The sequence below is a fragment of the Zonotrichia leucophrys genome, chromosome 1A, assembly GCF_028769735.1.
Source record: "Zonotrichia leucophrys gambelii isolate GWCS_2022_RI chromosome 1A, RI_Zleu_2.0, whole genome shotgun sequence".
In the NCBI taxonomy this organism is placed as follows: domain Eukaryota; kingdom Metazoa; phylum Chordata; class Aves; order Passeriformes; family Passerellidae; genus Zonotrichia; species Zonotrichia leucophrys.
The window spans coordinates 5584173-5608141 of record NC_088170.1 but is presented as its reverse complement, the minus strand read 5'-3'; the positions used below and the strand labels follow the sequence as shown (position 1 = coordinate 5608141).

At 39.6% G+C, this 23969-nt stretch overlaps 1 protein-coding gene across 13 annotated transcripts in view; it reads left to right on the top strand.

The window, feature by feature from the left end:
* ERC1 (ELKS/RAB6-interacting/CAST family member 1) overlaps window positions 1-23969 on the top strand; it is a 271066-nt gene that overhangs the window by 43798 nt on the left and 203299 nt on the right. For all 13 annotated transcript variants that reach the window (XM_064736111.1, XM_064736157.1, XM_064736148.1 and 10 more), the window contains exon 3: window positions 15202-15618. In XM_064736111.1, the coding sequence (XP_064592181.1) occupies window positions 15202-15618 (417 nt within the window). The remainder of the gene's footprint in view (window positions 1-15201; window positions 15619-23969) is intronic.

Here is a 23969-nt window from a genome sequence, read left to right as displayed (position 1 = left end):
TGTCTTCATTTTAAGATTTAACCTCATGTTGTGTTTCTTTTAGTAGTGTCAGAATGCGCCCAGGGCTTTGGTTTGGGTTGGGTACAACCTCTCAGGATGTGGGGTACCATGGCTGTTACCTGGGGATGCTGAGCGTGTGAAGCTGAGAGAGCTGCTCTCTGCTGGGCACAGAAGCTGCATCCCAGGAATTCTTGGCCTGAGTGGAGCCTCTGGTGAGTCACTGCCAGTGCCAGCAGCAGAGAGGCACAGGAAGGTTATTGTGTGGCAATTGGTGACAGCAGTGACTCACTGCTGCTAGGAGAGCGGTGCACAGAGATTTGGAGGGTTAAATTCTTCCTCCAAATAAATTATCAAGTTTTCCAGTAAGGCTATCAGTCTGTCTTCTGGGAAGATTAAGGTATGTAGTGTCTAGGCACCATTGTGTCTAAGTGCTGTTCATTATTACATCAGTAATGCAGAGATTTGTTTCAAGGAAATTATTTATGTTCTGGAAGACAATTCAGATAGAAACCTCATATTAGCAACAGGCTTGACCTGTTTTATTTTCTTTAAAATAGATACTAGAGGTTGTTACAAATTTGTACCAGTCCTGTCCTACCTAGCACAGCTTTTTCAGGGTACAGTTAAATATTCTGATTATCTATGTGGCAATACCTACTCCTTTTTTGGAGGAAAGGAACATCTCCAAGGAGAAGCTGGTGACCAGAGCAGGGCTTGTAGAGAAGTAAAACATTAGGAAAAGGACATAAGCAGCAACTTTCAAGCTTTGAACACAATAAGTTTTGCTCTGAGTTCATGTTGCTCAGTTTCAGTAGGAGATAAACCTGGCTGGCAGCTGTAGGTAAGGGGGATATTATGGAAGGAGTTTATTCCACTAACTGGCTCCTGTGAGTCAGAGTTGTCTGTGGGATACTGGGCAGAGCTGTGGGTGTGGAAGGGGAAAAATATAATATGCAGTAAACCAGTACTGAATTCCAAAAATCATAGACTAGATAAAATACATAACCAGTATTAATGCACTGTATTTGTTATTTGCTGCTTGATAGTTTGAGAGATTGAACACAAAACCAGCAAAGCCTAATGAAGGACAAGTGTGCTCTGAGAGGTGTTTCCTGTTTATCAGCTGGTAGAATTATCACCTCTCCATACAAATCTTGTGCTCAGACCTTTTAGACCATGAGGATGGTAATGGTTTCTTGAAAGCTTTTATTCATTCATTATTTATTGCTCTAAATCCTTTTCTGCTGAAACAGTTTGATTCACTGTTGTGGTTGTGTTTCAGGGCTGGTGGTGTATTATTCTGGTTATCCTGGCACATACATAAACATGACAGTTGCTGTCCAAAGGATTTGAAGGAACCAATAGTTAGAAAGTGATAGGATGGTGATTTTTGACTCCAAGAAATGCAATTGCATTATTTGCTTGGCTGTTCTCCAGAGCTTTTAAAAATATTATTTTAATCTTGACCAAGGAAAGATGCCATTTTTAATGTTTTTAGTCTCCATTATATATTCTCCTCTGACAGTGGTTGAGGTTTGAGTTTATAAATCACTGTTTATTAGCTCAAGCAGTGATTTACTTTTTTAAGAATGCTTTTTTCCACCTATTCTATGTTAGATTTTAAATAATTTATTAACTAGCTGTTTTTTCCAACTGCTTTTACTTAAAATAGTTGAATTGCTGCTTCATTTTCTCAACTTCATTTTTTCATTTCTTGAACTGTTTGTGGTAGTTTAATCAAAAGGATTGGTTCTGTCCTTTTCTGGTAAAAATAACCAAATAATGGGGTTTTATTTTTAGCAGAGTATATTATGATACCAGTTGTCCTGTATTGAACATTGTATATTAAGATTTTTAATGAGGTTTTCCTCAGAAAAACAAAATCTGAATAAAAAAGCAAACAAATTACTGACTGTGGCTACAAAACCCGTAACCCAGCACTGCCAAGCCCAGCTCTAAGCCATGTCCCCAAGTGCCACATCTGCACATCTTGTAACCAACCCAGCCAGTGAGGAAACAACCCTTCTAGTGAAGAGATTTTTGTAATATCCACCCACAGGACTTGTTCTCAGACCCTTCATCATCCCCACTGCTCCTCCCTGGACAGCACCATCTCTATTTCTGGTGTGATTATTGTCAGGTGCTTCATCATGTGGTTTCCAGCACCTCAGGAACCTGCATCTTCACAGCTGTGTGGGTCTCCATCCCATCCCTGCACCAACAGCAGACAGAACCTCACCAGTGCTACCCTGGCTCATCTCTAGTGAGCTGCTTTGTTTTCCCTTCCCCCTTCCAATGTGGCTGAGAGCTCTCAATGAGCCCTGCTGGCTCCTGTGCAGAGATCCTGTTTCCCCTTTGAGACAGGTGTACCCTGGCTCTTGCCAGCAGGCCTGCTGTCATGTAAACTGATCTATAATTAAAAAAGGCAAAATCCTGCCAGTGACAGCAGGCTCACAGCCAGGTATTGATCTGCTGGCTCTTCCTGTTTCTTCCTCCTCATTCCCTGAAAATGAAAGGAGAGAGAAGAACACTTCATGTGCTTCTTATCCTTTAACCAGTCATGAATCTCTGCAGCAAAAGTATCTCAAAAAAGCCTTGCCAAGAGAGTGTTTTAATGATGAGTAAAACATATGTTAATGTTAGGTGAAATCTAAAAGGAGTGCAGGGATTATGAAATCCAGGATTGAGGAGTGGTTTCTTAGTAATGCATTCAGGGTTTCTGTGTTAATTAGGTGTATGAATCTTCTGTCTAGTAAACCTAATCTAGGCATCCATTTGAGTGATAAAAAAAAGAGCTAACCTCTGCTTTTAATTAACATAAGGATTTATTTCTCTGGGAAGGCACAGCAAGGTGTTCTGAAATGTGCCTTAAGCTTAGCATTTAAGTAAGAACCACCATGGTTCCTTTGGCCTTGCACTGAGATGGATGAAGAACAGAGATAATTCTTACCCTAATTCCCTCTAGGTCCCAGAAAATACCCAAGAGTTGAGTAGGATTTGGGTCTTCAGAGCCAGCCAGTTGTGTTGCCCTGAAATGAAGTGTCTAACACTAGACACGTGAGTGTTCCAGATTTTCAGTGTTACAAGCCCTTTTCAGTTTTCATTTTTAGTTCTGAATTACCAGACTCTTACAAAGCATGTAGCTCTGAGAGGACTACCTCTGTTCAGACACGGGTAAGCTCTTGCTACAGTTGGTGGATTGATGCCTTGAACTCAACACAGGGAATTCCATTCTCCTTTCTGTCTTGACGGTTGCTCATACAGATCTATCAGCAGATTTAGATATTTCTCTGAGCAGTATTTAAATGCAGAGCACTTGGTTACAGGATGACCTGCATAAAGAACCAAAAAGACTTTATTGCCCGGCATCTCTATCCATTTTTGCAGATCTTTATTATCTATTATCTGTCTCTGTTATTGCAGATCTTGAACATTTATGTATTCTCCACCTGGTCTATAAAGAAGCAAGAGTTCAGTCATTGCTCTGCAAGAAGCCTGACAGCATGACAAACTGCTGGAATGGCCATGTAGTACTAATTCATGAGTAAGCAGCTCCTGAAAAGATTTATTAAGAGCCACTATTTGTTCAGTGAGAAATTCACCCTAAATAATTTTATCTATGCTGTCTGTACCAACTGTCCATTTTGATTCACGGGCAATGCAAGAATATTCAGTGTTGGATTAGTTGTATGTTTATTGCCATGAAGTCAGATCTCCTTTATGTTTTTCTCTATTTCCTCAATTTCTAGAGTGATGTGCAAGGTTAGATGGGACAGTACTAAAGCTTTTCACTGACAAAAGTCGTTCTAGCTGTCAGTCCTGTTGTAGGTACTCATTTTAGCTTGTCTAACTCACATTGTGAACAGATGGATTTCTGATACGTACTAGGAGTTGAGCTTACTGCACCTGATGTCTGCAGTGGTGGGTGACTGAGCAGAGGGAATTGCCTCCTGCTCTGAGAATCCTTGTACCTAGCAGGAAGATGTCTGAGGCAAAGAACCAATCTCCTGAATGCCAAAACTTTTCTGTTTGGGTATTTTCCATCACATTCTAGCATCTAGTAAAGATCTCAATAATGAAAATCCTTGAATTTGTACTTGCAGAGCTGCATCCATCACTGCATCTACCACTTCTGTTGAGGTGGGTTGTGCTAGGCCTTCCCATTTCCAGAGCTACTCAAGTTATTAATGCTTTTCTGTTGCTTATCTCTTAAAGCTGCTTAGCCTCCTAAAAGTCACACAAAGCTCCTTTAGAACTCAGTGTAATGTGCTGTGTTCTGCTTTGCTGTCAGAGGTGCTGCTGTCATTTCAACAGGAGGGTAAGTGCCAGAACATTTTGATCAGAGGGTTTTTTACATGTTCTTTCACAGGGACAGTGATTGCTGCAGCCATATTCTAAATTTATCCTGAAATTCTAGTAATTCATTTGAGCTGCCTGTCTTCCCAGAATGGTACTTGGTGAGACTTGACATATCCAGAAAATATGATTTCAAATCTGTTCCTTTGTGAGTGTAGCCAGTAGTTCATGGCAGAGGGCTAAAATACCATGTATCATGTCAAAAGCCACAGGTTTAGTTGAGTTTTTTCTGTGATTGTTGCTTCTGTAAATGTTGTTGAAGTGATTATTTTCTTCCTCCTTACATTTCAAAGAAAATGAGAAGTTGCAGAGATGCAAGGGATGCATATCTTCTGTCTGGCAAGAACTTGTGTTAATTGTGACAGCTTCAAGCTGTAAGCTTGCAAAATAGTCTTAAAATAATTGCTGCCATTGTATTTGGCTGTAGTGCATTGATAACTTCAAAAAGGCCCATAGTTTTTACTTCAAGAAGGGACAATGAATGAATTGATTTTGCTTTTGTTTTATTTGGTTTTTTGTTTTCCTGTATGTAGCAGTGCACATACTGTAGTCCTCTGCAGTAGCTGATGCTATACCTGGGTACTGCTCTTGTTTCAGCAATTGTTTTAGACCTTTTGGAGTTTTAACTGAGTAGGAAGGTTTGCAGTTGTTCCTTATTGTGGCTTAAAACAAGAAAACCATGTGCAAACACTTTTCCAGGAAATTTGGTGTGCTGTCCCTGAAGAATTGATGATAAAGCAAATGTGAGAAGATGCAGCAGTTAAAATTCTGAGTAGGATAGGGAGCAGCTAGGGAAGGCACATTGGAGAGGCTGTGAACAAGCAGAGCAAGAGGCATGGTCATGGCATAGTAAAATTGGTTCCATCTTGTAATGAAACAGGGGGATGAGTTGTGGGACAATACAAGGCCTCTGCACTATAATCATCTCCCTAAGAGCTTTTGCCTTGCAATGTTGCCATCTAATCATCTCAAGGAAAATTGTAAGCAAGGTGGCAAAGCCTCATTGCCCCCATGGGTAGTGCAGCTGAGAGGCTGTTTTGGCTGTTTGTTCTTTGTTGGTTGAGCATTGGTAAAAGGCTCCATTGCCAAGAATTTCCACATGTCTCCAAACAGCCAAGTGTTGTTTATGAGACCCTGAATATCAGGTGCTCTCTTGCTTCAAGTCCTGTGTGCAGTATTCTCACATTTATGGCCATATCTGATCATCTGAACTCTTCCCTTCTCAAGAAAATGCATTAAAATAGCCAGGAAACAAACCATCAGTAAATTTCAGTGTTTGCAGATTGGTGGTGAGCTGCTGTCCAGGTTTGATAGTTCAGTCTGGTGGGGCTTAGAAATACTTAATTTTTGCTGAGAACTCAATTTCTGGAGGCACAGTGTGGAAAGAACACTTTTTACTGTAGTCACCACTCCGCAGTTTCTGAGCATTGGGTGGCTCAGGTCTCCCACTGTTACTTGCAGGTGAAGGGCACATTCTAAAACCAAGATATTGTATTGCTGTGGGCAAGCAGAAGTTCAAAATTTGCTGTTTTACATTGAAACTAGTTATTTTAAATATTCAGTCCTAAGTCAAACTATTATTTGAAATATAGCAGTCACAATCTTGAACTGCTCAACAAGCTTTAAAGATCCAGCCTACTCCCAGCTTTATATTCTTAGATGAGAGGTAGTTGGCCTATGCATGCAAATGCAGTTATTGCAGGTATTTTGGTTAAAATATCTTTGTGTGACACATGGGTACGTGCATAGAAATTTATACTGTGACCTCTCCAAACCAACTAGTGTAGAAGGTGGTTTAAATCTGGGTGAGATGGGTAAAGTAATCAGCAGCTTTCTTGTGCATTGATTTTTCATATAGCGCTCTCTGACTAGAAATCAGCAGCTATTTTTCCTTTTTAGAGCATGTTGTTGATGTATGCTGATATGTTGGAAAGTACTGAACACAAAATCAAAGGTTGTGTAGCAGAGCACCTTTTATCTTGGATTGATTCCTTGCATCAGCTAATGGAGAGATGGATTTGCTGACCTCCCTAATTGAGGTGACTGATAATACATTTGTGCAGAAAAGCTCCTAATCTATTAACAAATGAGTCATCTTTCATATAGATGCTATTAATTTGAAAATATTAGACTTTCATACATATGTAAATGTTAAAATTCTCTTTCTCATAAGTGCCATAATAATTTATAATTACTTTCATGGGGTGAGAGGTTCAGAGAAGCTGAATTTGGCACTTTAGCACCTATTTAACAGATGCAATTTAGAAGTAATCTGTACTCTGGGTGAAATTGGGTGTGTTTTATACACATGGAAAATGGGGTAAGATTGAACTCCTTAAGTTCTGTCATGGCTGGCCTGAATATAGATTAGTTTGATGTTTGGGTATTGGCTTTTTATTTTTTTAACAGAAACCTCATGCACCAAGATCCATTTTATCCACACAGTTTGTGACAAAAGAAACTTACGCTTGCCAGGCAGGGGAGACAGAATCTGCAAAGAGTTATCTTATTGCAGTGTATGAAACTGCAAATATGCTGTTTCTTTGGCAGCATAAGAATAAAAAAATCAAAGCTCACATTTGTAAATAAATAAAACATGATGTTTAAGTAATGTAATACTAACCCAATTTGGACAGCCTGGTGGGAAACAGAGGTTAAAGTCAGTATATAAATTGTTGATTCAGTGAGAAATTCCAGACATTTGCCCTAATCCCAAAATGCCTATTCGCAAGAAAGATGAGGGGCACTTAAAAAGAATCCAATTTCTTAGTTACAGGATCATAGCATGCTGACATTCAAAGGGTGTGAAATGTAGATTCTTGGAAGATTTGCATGAGCAGAAGCTTTTGAAGCACAGTAAACTACTGATGTGGAAGTACCTACCTTTGGAAATGTAAACACGGAGTAGCTGGGGCTTACTGATATGACTTCAAAAATAATTTTCCTTTGAGTTCTAGTTGCCTATTAGACCATTTCTGGTGTCTGACAGAGAGCTCAAATTCCCTTAGGAAGTCAGAGAACTGTCAGAATTATATTCATAGCTAAAAAACTGATAAATGTGTGCTTTTTAGGATTTTAACAGGTTTGCCTATGCCTAATCAGAATTTTTATTCTTACCACACAGGTGTGTGTGTGAATTTCTTTAGAATGTTTAGAATGGGCACAAAAATATTTTTAGAATAAGTCTTGTTTTTATGTGCATGAGATATTCTGCAGAAACTGCCCACATCTATACTTTGACCATAGAAACAGCCTACCTTTATCCTTGGAAAGCTGCTTCATGTTTACCACAGATAAAATCTTGCATGTGGACATTTAGCACCGAGAGCTGTGTACTGCACTTACTCTGTTTTACCTTACCTACACAGCCTGTGCACTGTGTATGAGCTGCTTGCATTGCAGGCTCTTTCTGATCTGCTTCCTTTAGGACACCAAATTCATTCCTGCAGGCTTGTTTGGGGTTTGTTGGGGTTTTTTTGGTACAAACAGGAGTAAAGGAATTAGGCTGCTGCACACTGCCCCCTTAAATGGGTCATTTTGTGTGAGTCTAGTTCAGCTGACAAATGTATTACTGACAACTTAAACTCTTTATCTGTAGCACTTTTTTACCATCTTGCCCTTGTGCTGTCTCAGAGATAATGCAACATAAGGTTGTCTTTAAATACAGGTCCCTTTCTTTGACTCTCACAAATGAAATCCTATTAAAATCATAGCAGTATTTTGTACCTAAGCTTAACACTATAAAATCACCCACTCATTTCCATTTAAATTGGGTTCTGAAGCCCCTGATCCATCTTAGAGGGAATATGTAGCATTTCTGGACTCAGCAAGTTGTGTTTGTTCACAGCCCTGCTGGACACCTGACATTAGCCCTTTTCCCAATGTCTTTGCGTGGGCTGCAGCTGAATGTCAGCAGGGACTCCCTCCGACAGCCAGGCCTTTGCTTCTGCAGGGCATTCAGCAGAATCCATTTCCCAGGAATGCTGCCAAAACTTTAACTCTTTGGGCATGGGAGGGAGTCATTTCACACAGTAACAAAATCCTCTCCTCTACCATTTTCCATGTGGTCTCTTTTGAGCTGAGTGTGGTTCATCCTCTTACAAATGTTTGAAATGCTTTTGTTTTAAGAAACATGAAAGTTATTGCCATAATGCAAAAATTTGTGCATGTGGGTTTGCTGGCAAGAAAAACAGTTTTTTTTCATTTACATACTCATTTTTGGTGATGTAAATTTGATGAACAGACCTTAGAGAATTGTCCTTCTGAAATAAAATATATCATAATTATTGTACCTTTCCTTTCTAGAGAAATAGCATTTTACTCATGGTGAACTAAAAACAAAAGTAAGGCAGTGCTTATAGGTACTACAAGTACATTTCAGACCTGCAATGCCTTTTGTAGCTAAAAGCTTGTGTACCTTGTCTGTCTTTGCCAGAAGTAAAAATAATTGGCTTAAGGACAGAGTAGCTGTAAACTGCCACCTTCCAAAATTTAGTTTTTGCTTCGTTAACAAATTACATTTTTTCTCTTTTTTAAAATTTTGAGGATTTTTATTCCTGGGTTGGATCCTGAAAAAGAAATACAGAACTATGTGATATATAATAAAAAAAGGAAATGTGTTGTTGTGGTTTAACCACAGCCAGCAATTAACTACCACACAGACACTCATCTTTCCCTGGTGGGTAAAAGTGGGACAGCTTGTGGGTTGAGATCAAGACAGTTTATTAGGTAAAGGGAAAGCATGAGGAATTAATTTCCTAGTTCCCATCATCAGGCAGGTGTCCAGCCCTTTCCAGGAAAGCAGGGCTCCATCCTGAAGTGATGGTGACTTGGGTTGTCAGGTGCCATAAATCCAGTATCCCATGCTCCTCTTCCTCACCGCAGCTTGTGCTGCTGAGCACAGCATCCCCTGCTCTGGGGTGTCCCTTGGGTGGGTTGGGATCAGCTCTCCTGGCTTTAATTCCTCCAAATCCCTGAGCTCCCCCAGCCCACTCAGTGGCAGGGTGGGGTGAGAGGCAGGAAAGGCCTTGACTCTGAGCAAGCCCTGCTCTGCAATAACCAAAATATCCCGGAGTCAGCAACACTGTATTCAGCACAAATCCAAAACACGGCCCCATAGCAGCTACCAGCAAGAACAATAACTCTGCCCCAGCCAAAAGCAGCACACCTGTCCTGTGTGTGTCCAAGCATGCAGTGTTTCCTACATGAGGAGCAGCCTGATGGCTGAGCAGATTGGCAGAAAACTGCCAAATACGTGTGCATCAGAAAGTACAGGATGCACTGAATTGTACTGGCTTTGTGGGTTAGCAGTAGAAGTGACCAAGAAGTTTTCAATATCCTATGTTTCAGTAATATTTTTATAAGAAGCTTTTATTAAATCTGCTGATTTCAGCAAAACTCTTGTTAGGGTGTTTGGTTTTTTCTTCCTGTGGAGTGGAATTTCTGATTAAGAATTTGGTAAGAGTGAGATGAGATTACCCTAAGCAGGAAATAGAGTGTGAGAGTTGCTGAGGGGTCTCTTGGCTAATTTGAACAAAGTCCCTGACACTCTTCCCTTTATGACACAGACATGTGAGGAATGCAAGCTTGAATTTTGAAGTCAGTCAATATTTGTGCAAAGCAGAAACTGTCTCAGTCCTTTCTGTAAGGATAACTTGTTAGAGATCCACCCAAGAACATCTTTTTTGCTTCCTGACTGGAGCCTCCTTTGAGTCATATGGAGATGAGTAAGAGCTTGAACCTCTCTTGCAGGTGGAAGCTTTCACACCACTAAATATTTTAGTAGGACCCCTCTTTTTCTCCCTGTCCTTATCACTACCCTACATTCATTTGCTCATGATTGAGTCTTCAGTGTTCTCCCAGTGTCAGAGAAATTTTTTGTGAAGTGGTTGAGTTTTGGAGAATGTAACAATAGTTCCCCACCTCATTGTGACACGTTTCTGTGACACTGTCACATAATTGCATGTTATGTTTTTCCCTTGTTTCTGGGAAAGAGTACATTCTGTTTCTTTTTGCTGATTTTTTCAGGCTTCTCTTGAATGTACTGTATTTTTTCTTGGTGTTCAAAAATGAAAGGAATTTTCTTGGTTTAACCTACTTAGAATTTAAATAGAGGAGATTAAGAGGAACTTAACTATGGAAGTGTTTGGTGGCTAGGTGCCTTGCAGAACCCAGAAGTCTAATTTAGGCATTTAGACTTCTTGAATAAAATATGGGATAAGTTGTATGTCTGATTACAGTAGCTACACAGACAGTATCTGCAGTATGAATAATCTAAATCAGGCATCCAAACCCAAATGAACAGATGCATATTGGAATATTAAACTCTGTAGCTTGGTAGGTCAAGCTCTGTCTTGCAAAGATGAGTTTGGAAATCCTTTTTTAAAAAAGCATATCACAATTTAATCCTTTCTTTCAAAGTCATGGTAGTAGCAGTGGCTGCCTCCTTTTGATCTAAAATGTAGGGTTAGAATACAGGTCTTGGCTGTAGAATATCAATTAAATTTCTTTTTCTGACTGAAAAAGTTAAAATGCATATCCCCCACTTTTTGGAATGGTGAGATGATAAACATTTAAGTTAGTTGCAAGTATTGCTATTCAGGTCTTTCTGTTCTTATGTGTTCTACCAATTAGAATAAGAGGCTGTGCTCTCTTTAATACTTTCTGTCAGGCCTACTGAATCTTTAAATATTTTATGCAAAAAAGAAAAGCTTCAACAGAGAGAGATGAAAGGAGCTGCCTGCAGCTCTCACCAGCACAGCTGTAGGTGCAGTCCTGACGCTGATTACCCTGAGACTGCAGCAGCAGCACAGCTTTGGGAGCCAAACCCCAGGAACTTCTCCATCATGGGCTGTACCCACCCTCTAGGCTGGGAGCTCACCCATCTGCCAGGGTGTGGGAAAGGTGAATTTGAGTCCTGGTAGCTGGAGGCAAAGATTGAATCGTGTTCTGCTACTTAGAGATGTAAATTTTGGGCTGCTGGATAAAAGTCAATCTCTCTCTGGTTGGTGAATTGACCCGTGGAAGTAATACAGGCAGAGGAACACCTGGGGTAAGAGGTTATGTGTGCACCATGTCCTTTTAGGACTTCTGTTTGAGATGATCCTCAAGGTGCTTAGCTCTGTCAAGAGAAAAATTCATTGGATATAACCATACCTAGACAACTGTGGTCACAAAAATACCTTTGTGTTTTTTACTTGTAGTTATAGTTTCTTGTGAGGCTTAAAGACTAGTTTTCATTACTTGAAAAACACAGGGAATCCTCAAGATTTGAGATAAGAGCAATAAATTTCAAGCAAAGTACAGGTTCACAGTAATTGCTTTTACTATAAATACGTTGCCAGCATTAAACTGTTTCACAAAAGCATGATTGTTACCTAGTACAGTATTGCATAATGAAGCTCAGTGGTATTAAACTTTTTTTTACAACTTGTTTATTTCTAGATAGGACTATTTCAACAGTATTTTTCAATTTTCTCTAGTCAGATCTTAGAAATTAATTATTAGTGGCTAGTGTTGCATAAACTTGGAAAATATTTTGCCTTTCTAGGATAGTTGCTGATCTAAAAGTGAAGTCTAAAAAAATGGATGAGATGTTCGTAAAGCTTGCCTGCACATTCAGGAGGAAAATTATGTTTTCTTTAAAATTATATAGAAGACAAGAAACTTTAACTGAAGAAGTAGTTTAGTTATGATACCAGCTAGTAAAGAATATTGTTTTATTATTCTGAGAACCATAAAAAAAATTTGGAAAGCAGAGAAAAGAACCCATTTTGCATGTTGGAAAAGAGTGGGTGTCAGAAGCACAGAATAATTTTCTGTGGTGTGCTTTCCAGATACCTTTAATAATCAAGTTTGTTCTAGACTGAGCAGCAGTTCAGAGAACAGTGGGAGTTATTCCTAAGCTCAGCTCTAACTTTTCTGCTAACTCCACCTCTTCATTTTTCCTGGGAAACTGAATCACAGGCAAGTGCTGACCAATTGTCAGGTATTCCAAACTGCCTTGTCTTTATTTCACAGACTGATGGACATCAGTAAATCCTGTTTGTCACTGGTATTAAATTTATTTTTCCACATCATGTGTTTGAATCATGTAATAGATTTTGGTTCAGTGACCCAAAAGTTCCAGGGAGGCATTTCCATGTTTAGGGGAAATAATTTCTGTGGGTCCGAGACACCATTTTTGTCAATGTAACCTGAAATGACATTTCACAGCAGATCAGATGGTAGAAATGTAAGAATTTGGTTGGGTGATTTAGGCCCTTGATGTTTATAAATAACCCAAGTTTGGTTCCGAGACAGCATTGAGTAGAGGAAATAATTTCATTGAATCGATGATGTGGTTGTTGAGAAGAAGCTCTTTCCTCGCCTGGGAGAAAGGAAATGCTGAAGTGGCAGAGTGTGGAGAGCCAGGTGGGAGCATGTGGGAATTTGTTTGTTAGCTGGAGGAACAACACACAGCTGGGCTGTGGATAAGTAGGGCTTCTCAAATACAAATGGAATTAACTCGTGTGTGGAATTGTAAATTTACATCTAGTGAGGTTACTGTTTAATTATAACAAAATTTGAGGACTTTTCCTCACTACTGCTGTTGTAGTCCTACTGACTTTATTGGTGGGGTACAGGTACAGAGGAGGCAATTTTTTAGTGAGTGCAGCAGGTTTTCTCTGCTCACTCAACAGCTCAACCAACTTGCATTAATTGAACAGATGTAGTGGTTTTGATTGCCTACCTGTAGTGCCTCAGTTTCAAGGCTTGGACATGGTTCTGGCATTCTCACTTTGTCATTTTTCCAAACCACAGTCAATAACTGAAAGTTGAGATCTTTAATTTAAAAGAAAGTGATTTCTGAAAATGTTTTGGAATTCCGTGTTAATTCCCTTCACATATTTTTCATCTCTTGAAAATAAATCTGAGCAGCCACCAATGTATAAACACAATGTACATTTTAGAACAGAGTAATTACTTGTTCTCTCACCTAATATACCCATGCTATGTTGTCACACAGATTCTATAACCTGAAGTGTATTTGTAGATTAACCAAGTTACTAACTTCCAGATATTGTGTTATTGAAGTAGAAGAAAAGGCAATTACAGATCCTAAACCAAATGCATTTAAGCTGATTTCAGTTTATGCTGATGCTGTAAAGGATATTTCCATTTTCTTCTCTGCCAGCTCCTTGGCAGTGCCTGCCACCCCTGCCTTGCACCAGAGTCAGTGCTGATGTAGCCACACTGTCGACTCAGTTGGAGACGTGTCTGCTAAGGCATTTTGTTTGGTGTTTGCTGGGGCTGATTTTCAGCCATCAGGTGAAGTTTTGATCCTGTTGTCAGTGCCAGCCACCTAAGGAAGGACAAATAGCAAGACTGTTCCCTTTAGTGGCCTTAGGTGAGCTGACAGCAATTTTGGTTGTGAAAAGCTGCTCTTAGAACACAAATAGAGGGAGTTAAGTAACTCTGCTGTAAATGCTATCTGCTGTCTTTTCATAGAATCACAGTGTGCTTGAGGTTGGTGGGAGGTCAGCTGGTCCAACCCCTCTGCTCAGGCAAGGCCACTTAGAGCCTGTTGCCCAGGGCCGTGTCCAGACAGCTTTTTAACATCTTCAAGGCATTTTACATAAGAGTTGGGATAAACATATTCTTGGAGTAATGCTTAAACCCAAATCATTGTTTCTCCTTTTACAAATACTTGAGTAAAATCAAGTACTTGGATTTATAGAAAGCATTAATTTTGCACCATCTTTACATTGTAGACCTCACCAGTGTGTCTGCATCAAGTTTAATCATAGAATATAACTTATTCTAGTACTTTAGCCTAGTGAATACTGGAAATAGCTGTATATCAGCCACTGGTTTTTGTAATATAAATGTGGACCCCAGGGATCAGTGCATCCGACTTATTCACACTCAGACTAAATTGTAAGCATGTCTGCCTCACTTAAGGGAGATGTATCATTCAGTGTGCATCTCATTTCTGATAATCAAATCTTTGTGCAGTGTTTGTACTTCTCTCTTATTGGCTTGATACTTCTGTCTTACTGAGAAGAAAAACATATTTATTGAAATATAAACAGACACTTGTGGGCAAACTCTGCTTCTCCTGTATTGTCCCATTACATTAACCCACTGTATTCAGTCATTGAGACAGGATTTATTGTCTTGCACAACAACAAATTGCTGCTGATCATTTGATTGACTTCATTTTCCTGTTTGTGAGGTGGTAACTTCTCTTCTGTGCTAAGATCCTCATGCATTACATTTTCTGGCCCTTTCCCCTATGCAGCATTTATGCAGATTTCTATAGTTGTGTTTCTTCATTACAAGCTGAAGTTTCTTTTCTGAGTAAAATAGGAAATCTGTGCTAGGTGTAGAGTTACTGCTGAAGAGCTTGGGAGCCTTCACAGGTGATTAGGTTTTGTGGGTGAAATGTAAATTCTAATAGCACTGTGCCCCTCTGCTCTGCCAAGATAGTAATTCTGTAGTACTTCTGGGTCTTCCTCTGCATAATTGTTCTGTAGGGGAGGTGAACGTTTGGAAGGGTAATAATATAAGTTGCTGAAAGCTGCTGACATTTTCCTGTTTGAAAAAGTCACTCTTTCAAGTTGATGTAAGTGGAAGAGTCACTCAAGCAAGAGTCTTCTAAGTCTTCTAACAGTCTTCTAAGTGTTAAGCAACCTCTACCAAGCATAGGAGGAGGAACTTGAACCTTCTGTAGAATAACCCAGCTCCACCTCAATTCTGCTTTAAAAACCCTATTGTGAGTCTCTTGGCATGGTGGTTTCCTCTTGGCTGGTGGCTCAGAAGGTCTGATGTGGCTCCTCTGATTTCATTTGTTTGTTCTTTCAGCATATGCAGATGACTATCCAGGCTCTCCAGGATGAGCTGAGGATCCAGAGGGACCTGAACCAGTTGTTCCAGCAGGACAGCAGCAGCAGGACCAGCGAGCCCTTGGTGGCAGAGCTGACAGAGGAGAACTTCCAGCGGCTGCACGCGGAGCACGAGCGTCAGGCCAAGGAGCTCTTCCTGCTACGGAAAACCTTGGAGGAGATGGAACTGCGCATTGAGACACAGAAACAGACCTTGAATGCACGTGATGAGTCCATCAAAAAGCTGCTGGAGATGCTGCAGAGTAAAGGTCTGTCAGCAAAAGCCACTGAGGAGGACCACGAGCGGACGCGACGGTTGGCTGAGGCGGAGATGCACGTGCACCACTTGGAAAGCCTTCTTGAACAGAAGGAAAAGGAAAACAACATGCTGAGAGAGGTGAGTGATCAAACCCATCTCCCATCTTAAACTCCTCTCTGTCTCCTATCCATTTCACAGTTCTAAGGAAAGAATCTTCCATCCTCTCTATAAGCTGTATTTTACATTAGATTTGATTTGCGCACATTTTAAAATTTCTTTATGGCTTCCTTGCGTGTACCTTTTGGGGTTTTGTGCTGTGGGCCCCACTTTCCCTGTAGGCCCTGTAGAAACTCTGGAGGTCAATTGTCCTAGAGCCTGTAAAATGAATTATGAATTCTTCTGTTCTATTGTTGTTAGAGAGAAAGTAGCTACCTGTATTTAGGTGAGAGCAGAGAGAGAAATCTTTGCAAGAGTAATGGATGATTGCTCAACAGTTTCCATGGAAACAGTCATCTTGCTGTGAAGGGTATTTGATAAAACTATTAGCTGCCCTGGATGCACAACCAAAAAAGAGATTTCTTAAAGGGACACTGCTGTACACATAGTAACGCCTTCTCTAACTATTGTTGTGTCTGTATTGTACCTGAAAAGAGTATAGTGGCAGACATTCTTCACTGTTAATAATTTTAAACTAATTATAACAAAATATAGTCTACATAGAATACAAATACTTTAGTAGAATAAAGGAAAATAAATGAAGGAAAATGAGTTACTGTGTAGCCAGTGTCGTTACATTTTTTGATATTTTTAAATGCATTTTCCTGTAGTCAGCCAGTCTCCTAAAGTAACCGCATATTAACTTCTAAAAGGCTGGTAATTCAGCATGGATTGTGTAGATGCACAGATAAATATGGGTATACATGGATTCACTAGTGCTAAGATTCTGTTTAAAGATTATTTTACATCTGTCAACTGAATGCATGAATTCTTATCTACCATGTGTATGAATCTAATGACCTGTTCTGCACGTTGGTATCTGTCTCATGGTTCAGCATTTTTTGGGAAGCTCTGTGGGTGTACAAGATTTAAGGCCCCTCTCTAAGAAGTCAAGAAAGCAAGGCCTGGAAGAGTTTTTTTGAGATGAGTGTATGCAGCACATAAATTCCTCTTAATACCTCTTATTCATATGTTTGCAGGGCCTGACCCATAGTGCTTGTGCTCTTGCAAACATTTATATAAGAAAGCTGGAGCCCATTGCATTTCTGAGCCAGATTTAGGCCAGATTTATTTTTTTAGAGCAGTAATCTCTTGAGTGTCTGGAGTGAAGATAATATGATTCCAGAGTTTCTGCACTACAGTTTTTCCTTTATTTAGCAACCAATGATAATTCTGTTCCAATTCTTGTAACTATTTCAGGAAGAGCCTCAAATGGCTTCCATTTGTTTCTGCTCTAAGTCCAGCAACATAAATGAAAAGCTGGCAGGAGCTGTGCAATTTTGGAGGAATGCGGTTGCGTTCGTTCCTGCTGCAGATGAGTAGATGTTGCAGGATAAGAATTCTTGTTCCATTCATACATATTTGGAAATCATCAGTCATTTAAATGCTAGTCTTTATGGTAAGGTACTTCCTAGAGGAGGTGGAGATGACCTACTGACTTGAAAGGACAAATGGGATTTATCAAATGTTTAAAATTAATTACTCCTTGCTCCTTGCCTGGTGCTGATTCATTGAGGAGTGTAAGCTGGGTATAATGTAATTTGTAGCTCAAACTATGGATGTGATGTGGGATCCAGCTGTGAAGCTGAGCACCCTTGTGGCCTCAAAAATGTGGTGCCATTTTATCTCCTTGTGGAACAAGAGGGACAACAGGAATGGTTCTGTTTGTACCTGAGTGTTGTCCTTGAGCTCAGAGCAAGGCTGAGCTGAGGGACCTCAGACTTACCTGCATCAAACTCAAGTCTCATGCCTGGGGCTCTGGCAGGCTGGAGGACATCAGAGGAACTTGCAGCTGACTGCCTGAGCACCCAGATGCTCTGCAGGACGTGGTTCAGAGCTGCTGTCCATGTTTCACATGTGGCAATTGTCTCTCTTAGGTGTGTCACCTGCTATGTGTGTCTGCATCACCTTCCTCAGCTGACCTTCTGTTATGTCCATCTGTATTTCCGTAGTTGTAGGTTATTTTAGCCCTTTGCTGCCCCAGATACTAATGATGGATTTTTTGAGCTGCTTTGAGGAAATGAATCTACTTTCTTGATGGTTCTATATCTGGCATTCCCAGTATCTGGGAAGGCAGGCTAAACTCTTCTTGAAATACTGCTGTTAAAGGAAGCTTTAGTATCTCAAAGGGATTCTTAAGAGTGTGGAAGGTCAGTTTATATTTCATTTCCTAACTGAGTAGAAAATTTTAATAGCAGTCCCGACCATCTTAGCAAAAGAAATTCTGAGATGCCAGAATCCACTGTTTCTGACTCTGCAAGAGTGTTAGATTTCTGATAGGATATTTGCTGGAAATAATATTAAAGATCTGCGTTTTGAAGCAAAAAGGTATCCCTCGTTGTCCAACTTCAAAACCTACATGTAATTCAAAGTGTGATGTTGAGACTCAAGATCATCAGACAGTTTTTTGGGCAGGCACTGCAGTTACGGTGGCCAGCAGTATGACCTTGAAAATTAAACCTTGAGAATTAATTGATTTCTTCAGCTTTTGCTATTAACAATAATAGCAAAAAAATTGCATGAATTTCCTAAGGAGAATAAATTCTAAGAGAGATCAAAGTTGTGGTTTTGATAAGATTATAACTGTGTGCCACTCAGCATTTTAGGTTGTTACATCCATTCCGAGTTACTCCTTTTTCTAGTCTGAAAAATCCAATGCTGCTTAGTTGTTCCTCATATAAAAGACATCAGATATTTTTGATCACCTCCCAGGGCACTGTCTCAGTCTCCCAAATCCAGATTATAAAATGGATTCTCCAGCAGCTGCTGAGAGGTATTTCCATAAGCAATTTGACTCTCTTGGGCTTTTCCCAATTGCCCTGACTTCTGAGGACCTCAAGAAATTATTCATCTAAGTCCATGGGAAAGTTACTATATCCAGCAGAGGATGTATTCAGCAACTGATACAGAGGACATTCTCTCATTTAACACAAATAATTAAATATCTCACTGAACATCAGAATGCCCTGACTTCAGCAGATAGCAGTGTGGCTGCATCACATTCCTCTACCCTGGAAAACAAGCTTATGCCTCGTAGCTTATTAAAAGATTGCTGCTATTTTGAATACCCCTTCTTCAGTCTTTGTGACAATTATTGTTGTTGGTATTCTAGACTTAACTTTCAAAAACAAAATGATTTTCATACCAGGAAGAAATACTTGATGAAATCCAGCAGCTGAACTGCAGCTTCCAGAATAGCTCCCGAGCTGCCTCTGTGTTCCAGACTTGCCTGTTGCAGAATTATCAGTGGTGGTCCATAGTTCCAAAAATATCCAAGCTTGCTGAGTTCTTTTTGACAGCCTCCCCACTCCCCAAAGTGCTAAATGCACTGATTAGAAATGGATTTTTCTCAGTTACATAGATCAATAGCCCAGATATCAGAGCAGAATATGGTGTGAGTGCATCCACACCTGGTGTTCCAAATGTTTGGAGCACTGTGGGCAGACTCAGATTTGTAAGGACAGTCCAACAAGGACTGTAAGTATAGATGGCTGACTACATTTATTTGGAAACAGGAAGAAGGCTGTTTATCCTGAAGGTTTTCTTCTTCAGAATGCAGTTCTAGAGTCAAGGCTTGCATGTTACAGTAGTGTGCAATGAGGGAAGAACTGACAGGAGCTTTCTACTTTGTGTCCAGAAACTGTTTGGTAGTAAATTACAGTTTTGACTGTAATTTAATATTTTATTTTTTAGTAATTGGGCCCATTCAAACAAGATGGATTTGTATTCTAGCTGAGTACAAAACTGAATGAAGGAGTTAGGGATGGAGTGCTTAACAAATAAAGGAGGTTTTGTATGTAAAACAGGCCCTGAAATGGGTGATTCATGAGGACACTCATCCACAATGAGCTTAAGGAAAGAGGCTGTGGCAGAAAAAGCTATTATTTCTTCCCTTTTTTGAGTGTTTGCTGAAATGGCAACCCCACAAAGTGCTGTTTGTGAACCTAGGATGGCTTTATTGCCAGGACTGACCCCTCTTTGTGGCAGTTTGGAGCCAAGCTGCCCACTCCATCCCAGGAGTCAGCACCCAGTGCCTGGGAGCGCTCCCTGCTCTGTCTCCCGTGGGCAGAGGTGTGGCACAGCACACCAGCCTGTCTCACAGGTGTGTTTGAACTTAGATTACCCAAACTTGGTCCTGAGCTGGCCAGAGAGCAGCAGCAAGGAGCTCAGTGAGGAAGGAGGGATGTGGCATCCGCACGTCCCATCCCTGCTGAGCTGTGCCCAGTGCAGGGAGCTTGGTTCTCTTGTCTGACTGGATGTTAATGAGCTGGGACAAGTTCTGCAAACAAATTATTTTTCCAAGGGTGTGTTAAAATTCTTACCATTTTCTGCTCCAGGCTCAGAGGAGGATTTAGAAGTTTTAATTGGAGCAATTAGAGTTAATTCAAAGAACACTTTTGTCCCATGCCAAGATTTTGCAACATAAATGAGATACTTCAGGAGACAAGTTTTGTTTTGCAGGAGTAGATAGGTTCAGTAACTGGAACTCTTACTACCATCATATCTTTCTGATGAGGTAAAAAATGAAGTTTCTGCTTTTTTATTGCTGCTTCATGCTTTTGACCTTTTAGAAGCAAATGGCAAGGGGAGAAGTGATTTCAATCAAGATAATTTAAATAATTATGTCTTTATTAGAATTGCTTGCTTGGTCTGCAAGTAGTTTTAAAACATACTGAGGTTTTGTAGGTCAGAATTTGACAAAAGGGGTATTGCAACTTGAATGTGTTTTTATGCATTTAAATTTTTTAAAATACCATTTTGGAAAATACCATTTTTGGTATACCAGTTTGGAATATTCTGTGTGTCACCTTAGGTGAGAATGACAATTAAAATGTTTTACATGTATGAAATGATTTTCAGCTTTCCTCAGTGCAGAGGTTGGTAGCTTCTTAATTCTTCAGAAGTTGGAAAATAATGTATTTGTTTTCTGTTTTCCCAGATGACAATAAAATCTGAAAGACCTTATTCTAGCATGGCAAATTTCTGATTTTTATACAGTAGTTAAATAATGTGTGGGTATTAAGTAAATGGAAAAAAGCAGAACTCCAGTCATCTGTCAGGATGTTTTTTCTGTATTATAATATTGGTCTCATCAAAGTGAAATAATTAATAAAATTTCAGTAGGTTTCTTCATATGCTTTTTCTAGCATGGGGGGGATAAATTATTTAATTATTGTACTTATTTCAAAACAATTTTTTTCTTTATGAATGGGCTATGCTTCAACATACAGGAGGATTTCTTACTATTTCATTTCAGCACTTCCATACCTTTCAGATAGGATTTTTAAAAGTATGTGAAACAATGCATAAATCTCTCTGGGGATTAAGGGTTTAAAATGCTTAAACTTCAACGTCTTTTGATGTTTTGTTATATTAGAAGATTTTCTTTGTCAATACATGTTACATGCTTTGCTTTGTTTACAAATTACCTCCTAGGTTTGCTTTCCTTGGAGATGGTCACATTATCCTGCACTATTTTTTAGTAAAGTGAGATTTGTGGAAGTTTTCCACAAATGTCAAACTTTGTAGTTGAAGGACAAAAACCCAAAAGTACTATGACCAAGTTGGAAGCTAATTTAAGTACAAAATGGGTGTGTTTGCACCTTAAATAAGAGGAAAGAGAAAAAATTTATTACAGCACACATGTAAATGTAGTTCTACAAGACTAAGATATAATTTTTAATTGACTTTTCTTCAGCTTTTGAATTCACACTTCTGTAGTCAGATTTCATCACAATGCCTTGCTACTTACAACTAATTGGATGGTTTGAATTAGTTCTCATCTTACCTTGCTTTTACTCTAATTCCCAAGTTTTGAGGGATTTTGCTTTTGTTTCCTGCTGATTGAAATGCTGAGATGAGCAGGAAGCTGTGCTTTAATTTTCACTTTAGTTGATGCCTTAATTAACAAACTTAAGTGTCCTAATATCTGAGGTTTTAATTGGATTAAGAAATAATCGTCTCAATGGATTAATACAATTGCAAAAGAGAGATGAGTTTCTTTAGCCAGGGGTAGCTGAGCTTCAAAGCAACTGGCACCCTCCATTATCAGTGTGTGTGCAATTGCCAGCACATCTTTCAAAGTTATGTTCTTTGTGAATAAAGTCACTTTGTTTTTTTCAGGGAATTATGTTGATTGGGTTTGTAAATGCAGGAAATGACAAGTGGAAAAATGCAGAAATAATTTCCGAAGGAACTGCCGTGATTACTGCTTCCAGACTTGTATAACTATATAATTTTAGTAGCAAAAACTCTAATAGCAATGAAATAAATTCTCCAGGACTCTTATATGTTCTTTTTTCAGTTCTTTTTTACATCTTGCTGAAATAGAAGTTAAAATTATTGGTATGGAGCACTTTTAGAAAAAAAAGCCTAACAAAATCCTGAAACTAAACAATTGTGGTACTATCCAGTCACCTTCTGGCACCAGGTAGTAAAGATATTTATATAAATGAGTCATGCAGATTGAAGGGCTCTCCCACAGGTTATTTCATGCAACCTTCTGCTCAAACCAGCAATTTCAAGCGGCGGGGGATTCCACAGCCTCCCTGGGCACCTGCTCCAGCATTTGGTTGTTCTCCTGGTAAAATCTCTTTCATATTAGCAGGTCTAAATTTTCAGTGCTGGAAATTCTTCCTGTTGCCTGTCATCCTTCCACTTCAGAAAAGACTTTTGTTTCCATCATCTCTACAGCTTCCAGTTAGTTCTAGCAGGCATCAGGTTTCTCCCCAAGTATTTTCTTTTCAGTTGAACAAACACTTTTCTCTCACTCTCTCCCCTTGCATCTTGTGTCTCTCAGACTCTGTGCAGATTTTCAGTGCCTTTCTTGTACTGGGGAGCCCAAAATTTGGCACAGTGGTCCCAAGGGCTGCACACAGGGGAACACCTTCTTCCCCCCTCCTGCCTCTGCACTGCTGCTCACTCTCACTCAGCCCAGGGTGCAGTTGGGCTGGTTTGGGGTTTTTTCCACATCAAGGACACATAGCTTGGTCCAGTTCATGTTTCCCCAAATTCCATAGATCTGTAAGCTGCTGGGAGCGCTGTCTGTCCCATTCTTCAGATCATGAAGGCACTGAGGGTTGTCAGGGGGAAGCACCAGGCTTGGAGCCTGATGGCCCAGCTCATTTACCACCAGCTTTGTTATCCCCTTACCCAGCCTGTGGCTCACAAATTTGTTTCCAGGCATGTTTGGAGGCCCTGGGACACGGAACACCCATTGTCCCCCACTTAGTCACATAGACAGGTAGAGGAAAATCAGGTTAGTCAGGTATGATTTGTCCTTCTACACAACTAAAGACCTATTTTATCTTTTATAGCTACCTAATAATTCTTTTAATTAACAATGATCATTAATACTGAGCCGATGGATGCTCCTAAAATTTTCCTTTTGTTGGAACATTTGCATTTTATTGTAATTAATTGGAACTAGGTTGCTGAAATCTAGGTAGGCAGAAAAGCCATCTGGGAGACTAAACTTTAAGTACAAAATATATAACATTCATTTAGTGAGGTCTAGAGTATAAGGTTGGAGAATTAAACCAGTTTTTAGTAAAAACTCTCCAATGAGTGATGCAAAGATCCAGCACAGGACATCATGATTGATTTCTCAAAGATAGGAATAGTACAGTTAAAATTTTAAGAAATACAGAATCATGACTATGCTTTTAATTATACATAATATTTTTAGTGATTTTTTTTAAAAAAATAAAGTATGAAATGGTATGTTTTTGTTGCTCTCTATGTGAATGTGCTGCCTGATAATGCAAGTTTGGCAGGAGATGGAAGGCATGTTCTCTATGGCTTGGGAAACTGCTTGTCTTGTGGCTACTGAGAGATAAGTTGCTGGATTTTTAAGCATATAGCCTCCCCCACTATAAAAACATAATTGTTTGAAGGTGCACCTTCACGTTTGTCCTGAATCCTGTGCAAAATCAGACACAGGAGCAACTGGGAGAATAACAATGGCCAGTTTATGAAGGAGGAAAAGGTTTGGATTCAATTCAACCCTCATTACTATGCACTTGTGTATAATTTACAGTGATAATACTGCTCAGTATTGAGGACTCCTTCAATTCTAAGCTATATTCTCTAATTTTGAATTATTTAAAAAAAAAAAACCCGTGGACTTTGTAACTATTTATGGTGTGTTCAAATCACTTTATCACAGCTATTCTTTACATATTCAGTGTTGTCAGTGTGTTTCATCAGCTATTCTATGTAATTATGCTGACCAGAAAATTAGAGTATTGTTCCTCATAGGGGCACTGTGCTGC